General features: G+C 44.9%; 1 protein-coding gene across 1 annotated transcript; it reads right to left on the reverse strand.

Moving 5' to 3' along the window:
* Positions 1–12,119: 12,119 nt before the first annotated feature.
* On the reverse strand, positions 12,120–14,982 carry snai2 (snail family zinc finger 2). The gene is made up of 3 exons (XM_017479424.3): positions 14,756–14,982; positions 13,457–13,990; positions 12,120–13,097 (listed from the first exon to the last, which is right to left on the reverse strand). The coding sequence occupies exons 1-3, from the start codon at positions 14,832–14,834 to the stop codon at positions 12,916–12,918; spliced, it is 795 nt and encodes a 264-aa protein (XP_017334913.1). The 5' UTR covers positions 14,835–14,982; the 3' UTR covers positions 12,120–12,915.
* Positions 14,983–17,310: the final 2,328 nt, after the last annotated feature.

The raw sequence follows: 17,310 nt of genomic DNA on the forward strand, positions 1-17,310 counted from the left end.
GATGATTCACACGCCTCAGCACTGCTGGACTGGATTGGAGTTCGTTTGATGCCTCTGATTGGCCTTCACACACAGGTGATTTTCAGCAGGGAGCGATTACAGGAGGCCACCGATACAGGACCAGACATGCACGCTCACATACCTACGAGACTGGAGTGTACGTACACATGCGCACACACTCGTACACGTACACGAGAACAATTCCAGATTTGTAGGAAATGTTATAAAAGATGAAAAAAATACACCTACAGATCTTTAAATATATATATATATATATATATAGATGGAAATGCTATACAATATGACATATTGTTTAATAATGTTTACACTATTAAAGCACGAGGGGTCATTATTCAAAGCGACACGGATGACGGTCTATGATTTGTAGGTTTCCGTTAATCCATGCAAATGAGACGTGATTTAAATATGCACGAATCGATGAAAATACGCGAACGTGAGCCCGCTTCTGGATGGCGTTGGAACGAAAACGTTTATTTCACGTTTAAACCGATGCCGCTTTCGAGAGACGGCCTGTAACAGGAAAGCTTAACCAAGAAAACATTCGCCGCTTGAAAATATGATATTTGGTCTTTTTTTTTTTTTTTTCTCCGGCAAATCTGAGAATAAACGTCGATTGGGGTGTAAAACGTAACATTTCATCAGCGTGGAGATTTGTTGATTGATTTATTCCGGTTCTGAATATAGAACGGTTGAATTTGGGAAATTTAGGGAAATACTGTACAGTTTGACAAGATGGGATTGTGAAGTGGGCGGAGCTTAAAGTGTTCAAGGTAGCTAAATCATTAGGTAATGCAGTGTTCAAGAACAAGACGGTTTTTGACGTTTTCCTTTTGTTTATCAAAAGCCGTGTTAGAGATTCCATTTATGTCGAGATAATCAGCGTCCCAGTTTGGATGTTCATGTAATTCTCGGGTGTGTGTGTACGTGTGCGAGTGGTTGAGGGACTGTGCGCGTACAGTGAACACAGCAGATCAGTTATCTGATGAGTTTTAGTTCGGACTTGTCCCAGCGGCGTCTAGCAGCTTCGGATTCCTTTTTACTCCGTATATCTGTGCACCTGCCACGGCAAGTGCTCTCTCTCTCTCTCTCTCTGTCACTCTCTCACATACACACACACACACACACACACATACACAGGTCTGAACCTGCCAGAACAACAACCTGTCCTATAATCCCTCGTCCTCTTAGCCTGCAGGCAGTGTTATTGGTAGCCATTGTCCCGAGTCAGTGATGTAAGATCTACTTTTTTTTTGTTTTTAGTTCTTTTCTCTTTTCTTGTGTGTGTCGGAATTCTTCTAACGCCGTTGTCTTCCGCTCCTCGAGAAACTGTCAGCGAGCGAACACAAATGGCCAGGGGTCACCGGGAGTCGTTTTTCAGACACATGTGACGCGGGACACGGAGAGGTGCTCGGGAATGTCACGCAGATGCGTATCTATTCCTGGAGGTGTGAAACTGTCGTCGTGGAAGAGGAAACGCACACATCGTGTCGAAGCTCACCATGCTCACTGGCTGTAGCTCACACCAGACTTTTCACACCACAGGATGTGGGGTCCCCGGACAGCTCCAGATATATAGCATGGCAAATATCTCGGCGGTGTATCAGTGAGCCTCTACGATGCGTCGTCGAGGAGCCCGCACATAACCGTCGACTGCCGCGGGCCGATTGCTCGCCGATTTGTCTCCGATCGAAGTGTTTACGTCGTGCAGCGTGAACTAGGCTTTATACGCCAATGGTTAGGACGCTTTATTTACGAACGACACGTCGTACTTTTTATCCCTTTATAGCTACATTGTACAAGTTCCCTCACATTCTCGTGACGTTATCGAGACAAAAAAATGAATAAAAAAAACGCAGCTTGTCGTGTCACCGAGAAATCACAAACCGTAAACTCCTCTGTCAGGAAAACGTTACGGGAAATTCAACCTCTGGCACTGGAGACTCCTTCCATGCACGTGAAATTAATAAACATTTCCCAGTCCGTACAGGATTTCGCTGGGGGTTTTTTTTTTCTTTTCACGCACGTGATCCGAAAAGGGCCGAATGCGCTTCGTGATGATGTCACGTGACGCGTCTTGGCCCGGATCTGCGGAAATTTTTTGTGTTCGTTTCTGCGATCGTAACATTCTCGAGCGAGCGATCTTCTTACCCTGCGCACGACTACACATCGGAGCATCCGCCGTACACGTCCCTGTGCTAGCGGTAACTATAGACACGCTAACGTGCGAGAACTTGCAGCCAATCAGAGTTGAGAATTCACAGCGCTGGGGGAATAACAGAATGTAACCCGACTCCTATGCATAATATACATTTATGTATGCACTGTATATCTATATATATCATATATGTTTGGTGTAGGATCTGTAACTGCTGACACACAGCTTGTTGAGTCGATCCTGGCTACACCTGCAGCCCTCAGAACAAGTGTATGAGTGTCTGGGTGGGCCGTGCTCCAACCTGCCCGCGCTCTGCCCCCAACACCGTGGTGTACAGGTAAGGAATGCAGCGAGAGACGATCAGGTGCAGCAGGGCGCGTGGCGGCACGCCGTACGCAGGTAACCTGCTTCTCCACGGGACTGTCTTGGCACATGACTCGCTGTGGAATGTAGCGAAATCTGTCAATTCCTACACAAAACGTTAAGTGGCCAGCAGACGACAAACGTGACGACGACGTGACGCTCGCATCTGCAGATGTTTTTTTTCACGATTCGAGCGATTGTTACCGTTAAAATTTCACGATATTTACACGTTTGGCACGACCCACCCTAACAACTGGGTGGAGATGGATAAGCATAGCCCGGGGGAATGAAATCTCTCTCTCTCTCTCTCTCTCTCTCTCTCCCTGCTGTGCTTTCAGGGTTTTCTAAAAGCCTGGGTGTGGACAGTGTACTTTTGATATCTCTGTAATTCCCGTTACAATACGCGCAGGACACGGCGATAGCATGTTACTGCAGAAACATCCACATTTTTTCACACACACACACACACACACACACACACGCACCACAATGCAACAGCAACATCAACACACTCGGCACGTTTCCTTTGACAGGAGAGTCACACGTGACATTAATATATGCGTCACACTTTACGTTTCACACGTTTTTCACGTTGGTACACGGCCCGTTTACTTTAATCTGATGATTTGCCCATGCGCTCGCACGATTCGTTTATTTCACACGTGAATCTGAACACGATCGTGTTTTATTGTGTTTATTTTTATTTATTTATTTATTTTTCTTTGACAAATGATTCCTGTATTTCTGCGGGGTTTTCTAAATCACACGATTCGTCGTGTTATGTTTTTTTTTTTTTTTCCCATCGTCACACGACGTGGCGTGCGTTTCGGTCGAGTTCACGCCGTAACGTGTCGAAATGCTTTTACGTATTACTCACGTGAGGGGAAAACATGATCGCGTGTGAAATGTGTGAGATGTGGGGGGGGGGGGGGGGGATGTGTTCCCATAAGGGAAAAGATTATTATTCTAGATTTAAGAGCGTTAAGAATTGTACCCTACATGCCCTGATGAGAAAAAGAATAATTAACAATAATTACCTTGTGTAGGGTTCGCGCAGGGCCCACGCTGTGACGAGCGCTCATTCCGGCGTGATTTATGAATCATTGCTGCTGCTTCCCTGTTATCTGGAGCCACTTTTCACTGAAAGTTATGTTAATGTTACCCCTTTGGAGAGGACAGGGATATTATTTACTGTCCAAAAGCCAAGCACAAGATTTAAACGTGAGTCTGGGTTGGGGGGTGGGGGAGGGGCGGTGGTGGTGGTGGAAGAAACAGTCGAGGGGGCCCATCTCAAATGTTCATTTTTCCAGAATGTGTGTGTTTTTGTTGTCTTAAGTTTTCCTTGGTGGCGGCGAACAAAGTGTTCCAGTGTGGAGTGAGCCGTGGGCCTGCAGACACAGTGTCTGTGCTGGGAGTTCCTGTCCCAGGCCCAGATCCCGCAGACCCACAGCAACCAGGACAAGGTCAAACGCTCTTCAGCTCCAACCGAACGGCTACGTTACCTCATCGGACCGTGTTTCAGGGCTTTGCAGCGTGCAAAAAGAAGAAAGGAAGCAGATCGCGCACAGGGAGTGCAAGACGTGAAGTGTTTCGGATTTCGGGTGAATAAGAAGCAATAGGAGGAATTCAAGAACGTGTAGAACGGTTGAATAGCGAAGAGAGGTTTATTTCACGTTCATGTTAAAGAGTTAAGGAGTCTCCAGTGCCAGCGCTCCAACAGTTGGAGGTAAAGAAAGATGTAACTCACATCTTCAAGACGCTTGTTTCACGGACGCTCCACAATGTTAAATGTAACTATAATATAAATAAATTTTTAAAAACCATATATATATATATATACATACATATGTTCAACTTATATATGAGTAATATGGATTTCCTGAAGATCGTAGGAAGAAGACTTCTCTCGTTTCTTTTTCTTTCCCGCATTATTTTTATAGTGATGGAAATTGTGATATCGACTGACGAGGACACTTAAAGTCCAAAACCTGTTAAGAAAACCTTTCAAATGAGCATGGATGCCATGTTTTGTGTAATTGTTAATTCAATGCTAAAAATGTATGTTTAAAAAAAAAAAAAAAAAGACTTGCCATTTTCCTGACAAATGCTACTTGTGTTCGTCTGTGATTATCAGACGTCGGGAATTCCAACCGCGGTTGCCAACGATAAGAGCGACTCACAGCTCCAGAAGCAAGAGATTAAGAAGGAACACACGACTGGTGATATCAGATGAAAGAGACACTTTGATCTCCAATAGACCGTTTTGTTTTTTCCACCTAGAAGCCCTAGAACACAACGCGACTCTCGGTAATCGAACGTTTTCTAGCCACATGGCAACGTTTCTTGTCTTCATAGTGTAGCTACAAGCTACTTATTTTACCACACGTCATGCAGAGTCGACTGATAATACATCTGATAAACAGCGAAGACCAAATGATTTCGTAAATAAGCACGCTGCGTATTTGCGGTCCTCGTTGAGCCGTAACGTTGACGAGGCGTCATGTGTTGGACTGCGCAGATCGCCTGAAGATAACCCGGCTGTATAGATCTCCATCTGCTGGACCGAGTGTCGTCATCACGCATCAACCGGATGTTAACCTTGTGCCTCACCGATGAGCTGAGGCTACCCAGGGAAGGGGTCTTCATAAAACGAACCCGCCGTAGTAACATTTGCCCAAGTCCTTAATGCACCAGAGTGCGTCCTTGAGTCAAGGCCGTTGCTCGACCTGCCTGAGCAAAATCAGAACCGCTGATGAAACAGCAGGTCGAATAGGAAAAACAGATCAGCACTTTCAGAAATCTGGGGAATACAACCCGGTCTCGGAAGCGTACTTGAATGTTACTGCTGTTTCATCGTGTTCTTCAAGCGCACGCTACCACGCCGGCTTCCAAAATGGATTCTCCTGTACGATTACTTACCAACGAGATGATCTCTTATCCGGCCGTATTAGACAAAGGTTTATATTCAGAGTACGTTTGGTGTCGAGTGGGATTTGGTCGGAAAAATCTCAGGCAAGCTGTCCTGTTTGTAAACGTTGAAAACTGCCACTGCATGATAATTAATATCTAAGGTGTTTTTGAAGGCATGAATTGGTGTACACAAAGCCCCGCCTCCTAGAATCTACGAAAGCCAATGGAATTCATTTAGGTTAGTTTCCTAATTGGCGAAGTAGTCATAGAACTTTTCATGGTTCTCGTCGGTGCTCCTTGACAGAGAGCGCTGATTTGGTCTGACATTGCTGTGGAATGAAATTACAGCTTAATTTAGGCACGAAAATATTTTATTAGGGTGTTCCCACACCATTTTCTCCACAGAGTCCCCCCGACCGAACATCTCGCCAGTCTTTATTTATATAAAACAATGTAATCGACGGTCATTTGCGGCGGCAGAAGAAGAACAAAACACTTCCCGAGGTACGGTTATTGGACAAAAATCAACTTTTGGGCTCGGAGCGTACTGTATCTCAGCTCCATACTGAAACACCACCCCAGTCGTTTATTATTATTTCCCGAGAACGGCACACCCCGTCACGTTTCATTCCTTACATAAGATAAATGATCACAGTTCCTCATTTCCTGTCCAGGAGAAATGGCTAACTTGGCTTCCAGTGAGCGGGTTTCTCCCAGATTTGTTCTCGTTTCACTTCTTTCGGCGCCGTTCCATTGCGTTGTTTTTTTTTTCCACAACGCCGACAATCGTATCCGGCGACGCTGAACGCCGGATTCTGCTACGTTCGCATTTCCGACTCGTAAAAGATGGAAGGTGGAGTGGCGGACCCTACGGTTTTACCAGTAACGTTTCGTCATGTTCTCCAGAGGTTTTCGTATTATTCGTACTAGATCTCCTAGGGTTCTTCGGCTAAACGTGCCTACAGGGTTCTTTAACAGCGTATAATTTCTAGAGAACGTTCTGCTCTGGTCTAGTCTCAGTCCAAATGTAAAAACCTGTTGACTCAGAGCTCTGCGTGGAAATGCTGAAAGAATGGGAGGGTTTCCCCCGCTGTCATGTCTGTGCAAGAGCCGCTCCAGTGAAGAGCGCACCGTCTGAGCCGCGTCCTAATGAGTAAGATCTCTACCAGCTGAACCTCAGGCTTTCACACACACACTCATACGCACACTCATACACACACTACACCCGTACCCATGTACACATCATTACATCTTGGTGAGCACTGATAGCGTAGATGAAAAGAGCACAGAGCAGCACCTGCTGCTTCACGGAGCAATGCTAAAGGAAATAGACATTCCATGTGTGTGTGTGTGTGTGTGTGTGTGTGTGTGTGTGCGTGTGTGTGTGTGTGTGTGGTGGGTCATAGGTGAAGACGAGCTCTTGCTTCAGCCGCGCAGTGCTCATGATACATTCCTTTGTGTTGTGGAAAGCATCAAATGTCAACGTCCTTAACATCACAATCACTTTCGATATTCATATCAGTTGCACACACAGTGTTGCTTTCCATTTCACTTCAATTCTAACGACTGTATATTTAAAGAATGAACTCACGTTGTGCTCGCTGAGTGGGAGGGGCATACTCTCTCTCCCCTGTCAATCACAGCAACACTAACCGATGACGGTCGTCTGCAAGCTCTTGTATGCGGAAGACGGCAGATAGCGCTGTATATCATTTATATAAGCGCGAGTATTTATAATAGAATTCGCACTTACTGGTTTACTTTCGTGCTATAAATTCAGTAAAAGTTTAAGCTTGTTTTTGCACCGTAACATAAATGGTACCGAGGCCACCAATGGTATGGTGCCTGGTCATATAATCCCTTGAGCTACGCAGCTGTCTTATCAGCATCCTGTGGACTGACTTACAGGCTCTGGAGGGCCAAAGCTCTACAACTGCTTCCACCAGACGCACTTAGACCTGATACACCGCCTCAAACTGCTTAAATGTGCAACGACAGGATGGAACGTTCCAGCACATCAATGCGAAATCATTACAAGTTAATTAATACATTTTTTTTTCTTCCCTTTTCAAGCTGATTGCGAAGCAGCACTGAGGTGTGTGTATAAACACATCCTAGAGCGAACAGGGCACACCTGATATTTTGCAATGCCGGCCTGAGATTCATGTACTGGCGTGAGTCCTGCACAGGCATGTTCGTTCGACTACAATGCCAGGATGTAGGGAATATTTCCAGGGGCCTGTGTTTGTTTAAGGATCCTTTTGTGCCTCTTGATAAAGCCCGTGCAAGTAAATACAGGCGCCGGTTTAATTGGACTGAGATGTAAATTGATCACTTCCTGGTCTCATTTCATGTGAGATTTGACATTGCTCCAGCATAACATACGCCTAAAGAATCGCTGTGAGGGGAAATCTTTTTTTTTTTCTTCTAGCACCGGCTTCATCTATTTACAAAATAGAGGATGTTTAGCTCAGTTATAATCTTGGAATTAAAACTCAGATATTAGATTTGGCTCAGTTTGTTTTTGCTTGGGAAAAAAAAAAAAAATCATGCTCTGCTATTACGGAAGCAAAAAAAAAAAAAGAGAGACATGAAGATCTGAACGACGCTAAAAGCCGCCGAAGTCTTAATAACGGAATATAAACACTATTAAATTCATGTTGTGGAAGTATATTACCCCCTGTGAACCTGTTCCGCATATGGTGGCGTTACAACCTGGAACGGAAATGGAGTAAATGCAACGTCGTTTGCATAAGTATTCACCTCCCCCGGGTCAACCCTTGGTAGAACCACCTTCGGTTGCAAGTCTTCTGGGATAGAAGGTCTGTCAGCATTTTGCACAACTGGATTCGAATGTCCTTGCTCAAACTTGTTGATAAACAGCAATTTATCGGGTTCTACCACAGATTTTCAACCAGAACGAGGTCTTGCACGGTTCTGAACAACACCAGAGCAGCTTTGGCAGTATGCTTAAGTCGTTGTCCTGTTGGACAGTGAAGTTCTGCCCCGGTATCAGCTCTCCTGTAGACCGGAACTCCTCAACCCTATCCAGTTTCCCAGTCCCTGCTGATGGAAAGCATCCACACAACACGATGCTGCCACCACCATGCCTCGCTGGCAGGATGGTGTTCTCAGGGTGATGGGATTCCACCACACTTTTTGCATTTGCTACCGAGGCTGAAATGTTCCATTTTAGTCTTTATCAGACCAGAGAACATATTTCTAGATGTTCACTGAGACTCCAACATGCTTTCGGTCGACTCCAGTAAAAGATTTACCGAGTTACACTTGGCCTCTTTGTTGCTTCTCTGACCAATCCCCTCTTTAGCCAGGGATCTGACTTTTGGTGGACAGCTTCTCCTCTAGACGTGTTGTGGTTGTGCTATATTCTTTCCATTTCTTAGCAGCAGATGGAATGGCGCTCCACAGCATGGTAAAAAATTTGGGATATTTTTTTACACCAAACTTTGATTGATACTTCACCAGAAACTTGCACTTCTCTTTGGTCTTCATGATGCGGTTTTGTTTAGGCATGTTCTCTAACCAACTCTGGGTTTCTTCCAGGAACAGGTGTATTTTACAAAGAGATCACGTGACACCATCCATTCAACTAATTACATGTGACTACAAGTATGCGACAATCTGATGGCAGCCAGAACTAATATTATGAACTATTTTGTGTCGATTCATGACATATGATCCCAATTAAGTCCATTGTAGTTCCAGGTTGTAACACTACAAAATGTGGAAAAGTTCAAGAGGGGTGAGTACTTCTGGAAGGTGCTGTATACCAAATCTTGAAATGGTGAACTTTTTTTAAACAGTTTTATTGTGACTTCAGACGTTTTTCAAGCACGAGCATAGACGATATTTGGGAATATATATCCAGTTGTGTGAAGGAGCATATGATGCACATTAAATTGATTGTAACTTGTTTAGAGGCATGTGATTTTTGTTTCCTGGTCACATGCTGAATCTGATTTCAGGGGTTAGAAGAAGATCTTCGAGTACAGAGTACAAGACCTGAACAATACTTTAACCGCTAGAGATACAAACACAACACACAACTTTCACATGCTATTGTCCATACAAGTCAACGATTCTGATTCAAGTGCCAAACAAAGGAGATCCGAGAAGCAGCTGTTAAATGCTAACACGACCGTGAGAAACCAGAATGTTTGGGCTTTGTAAACTAGCGGAGATACCTTCAGGCTTTTGGAGTGACTGAGAGAAAAACAATCCTCTCTTTCTCATCAGTTCAGACTCGGTGGATCACGCTGTGGTCAGGCAGAGAACGAGAGCCTGTTCTTCAGAGAAAGAAAAAACGCTAGCAAGTAAGGGTCTGGGTCGTTATGGAGGCGATTCCTCGAGAAGATTCTTCCTGATTTCTAACATGAAACTGTTTATCGTTGATCAATCTAAGGATATAACCGTTCAAAAGTATGAATGAAACCATCTCAGAGAACAAGAGCACATTTGCGCTTAAAGGTGATTTGCTCTTAAACGCGGAACAAGGGCGAGCATTGTTAGCCGAGAACTAGCATCCATGATAACGTCACAGGGACATCAGGGAAATCCTAATGCTTTAATGCGGTGGTTTACTGTCTACAATAACGGGGAGCCGCGATCCTCAGGAAATTCGGATGACGCGACTTCCTTTGAGCGACCAAAACAAAATGGACTAAACTACAGTACTTAAAGGAAAAAATTGCAACACTATCTGAGAGAAGTTAACGTTTATGTTTTGTCAGTTAAACAAGATCATATATTTCGAGTGTTCCGTTAAACGGTAAAATGTCATTGTTGCCATACGGCAACAACATGCGATAGCGGAACCGTGGTTTGTTCCATTGAAAATCTGTTGCAATTCCAGACGACATCAGACAATTGCATCTTATTTTTTCCCCCTAAATGTTGTACTTCAAGAGAATTCAAGAGAAATAATGAAAAAGATACTTCACCCAAAATGTGCTTGGATGTAATTTTCGTATGCATTTTGTATTGTGAGCGAGTAAATCCATCCGCATACTTCTTACAACTGTAAATCCTTTCTAGAAGATATAACTTTTAAATGCTTACTAGATTGGGGGGGGTAATGCAGTAAATGGAACTGTAACCTCATACACTGTGTTATTTTTGACTATATGATACTTTCCACCATTGCACATTGTTGCCATACGGCAACAACTTACGAAATACCCTCCTAAAATAATCTTTAAAAAATGTTTAAATGTATTTTTATTACTTGAACTAATTCCAGTAATCAAAATCTATCTTTTATATTTAAATGCATATAGAGGGGCGGCTGTGGATCAGGTGGTAGCGCGGGTCGTCCACTAATCGTAGGGTTGGCGGTTCGATTCCCGGCCCACGTGACTCCACATACCGAACTGTCCTTGGGCGAGACACTGAACCCCAAGTTACTCTCGATGGCAAGTTAGCACCTTGCATGCCAGCTCTGCTACGATTGGTGTGTGTGTGAATGGGTGAATGAAACAGTGTAAAGCTCTTTGGATAAAAGTGCACCATTTACCAGTAGAGGGCTAACGATTATATTTCAAGGTAAAGTGTAGTTCTCTGGACATGGGGCTGTAGATTTTTTTTATTAATATATATATCTAGAATATCATATATTTGTGTAAATGTAACATCAGGGGTATCACCCAGCAGCTTCTAACGCAAACGAGGACGCTTGTCGGTACGAGTCATCTCCCGAAAAGTGATGTCGAACACCTGCATTGTGTGCTGGATCCAGCTCTATCTAACCAAGCATCCCGTCACCTGGAACGCTTCGGCCGTGAGTCACGCGCCTTTAAGTACACGTCTGTTTAAAATGTTCATCCCCCAGAGGCGACGAGACAAGTGTTCATTCATAGCAGCGCAGTCAAAATGCTCATTCACACTCATCTGGGCGTTAGAATAGAAGCGCAGGAACGCATTTCGTAGCCCGTGCACCGGCCGTATGAAAGGCGCTATTCAGATCAAGTCATGAGATCCGACTCCATGACCGAGAGCACATGCTAGTGTATTAATCGAATCATCAGGACTTTCACTCGGCACAGGATGTCCTGATGGGCCAGGCGCGCTTAGAGCAAATGGCAGGGAAGTGAGAGAGCTACATCGGGAGGAAGTGTGACATTTTTTGGGGTGGGAGGGGGGTCTTGGAACAGGTTCACAAAGAGCAGGTTGTCTTTTTCCGAAAATGTTTTTACACTTCCATACTCAAAAAATATGCAATTTTACGCGTATCAGCGTTCTCCCGATTAGTCTCCTAGGAGATTTGACTCGCTTGAATCAATTTGATTCATTTCCCTGATTAGTCGGAACGCCTTCTGGAGTCAGCCAGCGCACGTATCCCGATTATTCTCCGCCGCTTAGTCATACGAGGGAACCGGGGCTGGAAAAATGAGCGGAACATCTCCACCTTTCATGAATCAGGTGAACGCTCAGTGAGTCAAATGACTGCTGTAGCAACAAGCGCACAAGCACTCGCATTGTGACGCCAAGTTCAAACACAGCGCCTGAAACGTTCCGTCGCTTCGACTTGGCCACACTTTTCAGAGGTATTCAAAACGCCTACATCAGGCATGCCGTTAATACACGACTCGCCACCATGCTTCCGACACCTGCACCGACTGCGTTCTCGGGACTCATTAAGAACAGACGATGGTTTAAAAAATACCAACAGGAAGCTTTTTTTTATTTTTTTTTTTCCATAGAGCGTATAAAAAAAAGGCACAAAAACCGTCATCTATTGGCTTAAATGCATACGTACGAACAATATACAATCATTTCAGTCACACATACATTCAAATAATGTATCAAAAAAACTAATAATCGATTGCGGGGGGGGGGGGGGGGGGGGGTCTCTGAGAAAAAGAAAGCACTTGGTGGTAGATCGCTGCGTTCGCAGGTGAAATACTTTGCACTTGTTCCCTCTACGACGATGGCTTGTGGTCCTTGAGTCTTTGGTCTTTTGATCATACACCTGCTGTTGAGCAGAACAGCACGAACAAGTTCATCGCCATCCCGGTAAATATCCACGAATGGATAATAATAATAATAATAATAATAATAATAATAATAAATTGGCTTTGGTTATCGCTCAAGTCCTGGAGGAGCAGGTTTCCTGTTCTTATGATAGTACGGAGCAGTAAACATTTTCTTACAGTACACAAAAGGATTTGTTTCTTTTTTCTTTTCTTTTTTTTTTTTTTTAAAAAAAAGCCCAAAAAACAGTCGGAATACTGTTTACAAATTGGAAGCACATGACGGAGCGCATGATTTAAGAGAGAGAGAAGAAAAAAAAAAATGAACACTCGGTCACACGCGCCCCTGGAATTAAGAATACTGTGTGCGGAAATTGCAATGTTTTTTTTTTTTTTTAAAAAAAGGCACCGTGAATTTTCCAGAGCAGTCCCCCCCCCTAACCAAGGGGGAGGGGGAGGGAGGATTTGGGATGGGGGTCAGTGGGCGACGCAGCATCCCGACTCCTCGTGCTTGTGCAGGAGAGACATTCTGGAGAAGGTTTTCGAGCAGTTCTTGCACTGGTACTTCTTCACGTCCGAGTGCGTCTGCAGGTGGGCCCTGAGGTTGGATCTGTCGGCGAACGCCCGGCTGCAGTGGGAACACGAGAACGGCTTCTCGCCTGAAAATGAACCACACACACTGGAGTCAGAAAGTGGAAAGAAAAACAAACAAACAAACAAACAAACAAACACGGACACAAGGTGCGAAACAGTTACTGTTGTGCTGCATGCAGAAATAAAAATAAAAAAGGTTCTGTACTGTGACCTGGTCACTTGTACATATGAATCTTGTACTACGAATCAGGTTTACCTTTAATTAGTTTTGAGCATCCAATTATTTATTAAAAAAAAAAAAAAAAGTATAGACACACACACACACACACACACCAAGGTGCGAGAGATAATTAACACGTTCGAGTCTCTACGTGTCGAATCGACACACTGTGTGTATGCATGTGTGCGTTTCCTTCTAACTCACCTGTGTGAGTGCGGATGTGTCCCTGTAGAAGCCACGGGCGTGAGAAAGCCTTGCCGCACAGCTTGCAGACGCACGGCAGCGTGTGTGTCCGTATGTGCATTTTGAGCGCGCCGAGGCTCACGTACTCCTTCTCGCAGTACTTGCAGCTGAAGGCCTTGCGTGCGTGCACGTCACAGTGCAGCTGCTTGTGCTTGAGCAGGCCCGCGTACGTGGAGTACGACTTGTGGCACAGGGCGCAGTGGAACTTTTCCGCCACGTCCGAGTTGCCGCTGCTGCTGCTGCTGGTGGTGGTGGTGATGGTGATGGAGGCCGGCTGCTCGTGCTCGTGCTCGTCCTCGTCGCTCCTCGGGATCTCGTGGCTGTCTTTGGGCGACGGGTATCCCGACACGGGCGAGAGGTCAGTGGGAAGCGGTGACAGCGGAGACTCGCTCGCCGTCCACATGGTGATCGGACTGTACATCACCGGGCTCAACACCTCGGGCTGCGGGATCACGGGCATCACCAGGCTTTTGAGGAGCTGCTGAGACACGAACGCTGCAAACCGCAAAACGTGTGCGTCAGCAACCAATAACGATAAATCATATAACACCTGTCTCACATTTCCTCCCTGCACCAGCACGAAGCCGTTTCCTCCTGTCCACAGACACGTTTGCTGCATTACAGAAATGTCCTAAGCAGTACCATGACTTGGCAGTCGTATGGTACCTTTAAAATGATAAAAATAAACAAACACGTGCATGTGGTGCACCTTTAAAGCGTTACTCTAAAAACATTCTTACGGGTGAATATATGTATTAAACACCAGTTGGTTCTTTAATAGTTCCTTAAAGAGTTTGTTGGATGAGTACACGTTCTTAACTTCGTATATATGGGGGGAGTACCTTTCGCTGTTGCTAGTGGTACCCTCAAGTGTACCATTAATACACATCTTTTACCTAGACATGTGTCTGAAATCATTTTAAAGCTGCATTAGGCTTCCTGGGGAAAGACAGGTATTAAAAAAGGGACGCTTTGAGTGTACCACAGCCACACGGAAACATACTACAGTAGTTTAGTAGCCACTGTGCACACTCTTAAAGGTTCTTTAAACTGTTCCCACCATGTTGCAGGGTTCCACGTGGACCCTTTAATGGTTTTCCTCTGTAGCACAAGCCTAAATCTGATCCTGACAGATCACGTGACTAGCGCGCGCGCGTGCGTGCGTGTGTGTGTGTTTTAAGCTACTTGTAGAAGACTGTGAGAGGAGTTCAAGCAAAAGTTCTGAAAGTCGGTGCTGAAGCTCCGCTGGGTTCTGCTTACCTGCCGGACAGTCCAGCTCGCTGTAGTTCGGCTTCTTGGCGGAGTTGAAGTGCTTTTTGACGAGGAACGAGCGCGGCATCTTGGACCTGTTTTCCACCACAAGAAGGAGAATGTAACGGAAAAGCCGAAATCCCCCGCAGCAGGTTAAATCCTCACAGCGCACTCCGACACACACGCATATCCTCCACCCAGGCGGAAAAACTTCCACAGCGCCTCTACAGCGCCATCAAATACTCCCGAATCAGGTGCAGGGGGCGGGGCGCAACCTCATTTACATAACCCGAGGCCCGGCGGTGTCCAATCGGGTGCCGAAGGCGGTGTCTGACTCGGGAAGTCATTTACATAATGGCGTTGTTGGCCCTCCTATTGGCGCTTGGTGGGAGGAGCTTACGGAGCCGGTGGAGAAGGAGACAGGTGTTTGTTTGTTTGTTTCCACTGCAACGAAGCGTTTAACGTTTCGCGTACAAACAAACAAACAAACAAACAAACGTCCGGTGTTTATAACGTTCAAATGGTTTTAAAAATTGATTTCATTTAAAAATATTTAATAACAAACACTTTTCGCCTAATTTTGCATTGCCCTTCTTGGGCAACTTTATCACGTGATTCACACGTGTTTACGTTTCCACGTGTGAGTTTCCACGTGTGACGACGTTCTGGCATTTTCAAACGCGATGCATGTATTTCTTTTCTTTTTAAACCTTAAACTATATTTAGAGCACATTAGCTATATTATAAATAAGCTTTAATTATATGTACCCAATTAAAAAATAAATAATAATTAAATAAACGTTATTTTTCTGTATAGAATGTTACTATTTTATAACAAGTCCGAATAGCTGTGTGAGATCACGTCCTTGTTTTTAGACAAGCAGGTGAGCCTGTTAATAAAATTGCACTAGCGCCCTCTTGTGGTCAACACCAGCAACAACACCAACACCTAACATCCCAAAACACCCATGTGGAAACGTCGTCATGCCACGTGTTTGATACGTTTGTTTGTTTGTTTGTTTGTTGTTGTTTTTTTATTTTTAAAAATTTGTACAGGAGGGGATCGCAGTAAAATACACGTTATGGTGTTTTCCTGCTTCCAGGTTAACTGATGGGGTCTGTGATCTAGTTTTTTTTGTTGTTGTTACATTAAAGTACAAACCACCATTATAAAACTTGTTTTATTCTATTTTTATTGCGAACAGTGGTTAGTCTATTTGACTGTTCACGTGAATTGAAGTCAGATAACTTAAAAACAAGTCGCCTAAAAACAATATCCGCTTTGTAATCCGCTTTGTGTTGTTTTAGTGGAAAGTTCAGGGCAAAAATTTTTTTTTTAAGCGATGATATTACTGTACACTTCTTAATAATGAGTGTAATATTTAAATTATATTTCTTATTTTACAGTTAAAGAGGCCCCTGGCTACAAAAACACTGATCTAAATGAAAAGCGTAGGTTAAAAACACCAGCATGTGCAAGATGGAGGTGCTCCAGGACCAGGATCGAGAAAGTGCCTCTCTAATTTAAACACCAAAAAAATTAATTTCCTTAAAAGTTACACCGATCAGCCATAACATTAAAACCACCCACCTAATATTGTGTAGGTCCCCCTTGCTTGTGCCACCAAAACAGCTCTGATCCGTCGAGGCACGGACTCCACATGTCTCCCTGAAGGTGTGCTGTGGGATCCGGCACCAAGACCTTAGCAGCAGGTCCTTTAAGTCCTGTAAGTTGCGTGGTGGTACCTCCGTGGATCGGACTTGTTTGATCGGAACGTCCTACAGACGCTCGATCGGATCGAGATCTGAGGAATTCGGAGGCCGAGTCAACACTTTGAACTCTTTCATGTTCCTCAAACCGTTCCTGAACCGCAGCGTCTCAGGGCGAAATATCCTGCTGAAAGATCCACTGCTATTAGGGAATACCGGGTGTACTTGTTTAGGTAGGTGCTACGTCAAAAAGTAAGATCCACATGAATGCCAGGACCCAAGGTTTCCCTGTCGAACATTGCACAGAGCATCACACTTCCTCCACCAGCTTTCCTTCTTCCCATAGTGCATCCTGGTGCCTTCTCTTCCCCAGGTAAGCGACGCACACACACACACCTTACACACGGCCTAAAAGAAAACGTGATTCATCAGACCAGGCGACCTTCTTCCATTGCTCCATGGTCCGGTTCTGATGCCCATGGTAGGAGCTTTTGGAGGTGTACAGGGGGTCAGCATGGGCGCTCTGCAGCTACGCAGATCTGTACGCATCAAGCCGTGATGCACGGTGTGTTCTGACTCCTTTCTATCAGAACCAGCGTTAAACTTTTCAGCAGTTTGTGCTACAGTAGCTCTTCTGTTGGATGGGACCAGACGGGCTAGACTTCGCACCCCAGTGAATTTTAGGCGGCCGTGACCCTGTCGACGGTTCACCGCTTGTCCTTCCTTGGACCACGTTTGGTAGGTACTAACCTCTGCATACTGGGAACACCCCACAAGACCTGCTGTTTTGGAGACGCTCAGACCCAGTCGTCTCGCCGTCACAATCTGGCCCTCGTCAAAGTCTCTCAGATCTT

This window comes from Ictalurus punctatus, chromosome 1, assembly GCF_001660625.3.
Source record: "Ictalurus punctatus breed USDA103 chromosome 1, Coco_2.0, whole genome shotgun sequence".
NCBI lineage: Eukaryota > Metazoa > Chordata > Actinopteri > Siluriformes > Ictaluridae > Ictalurus > Ictalurus punctatus.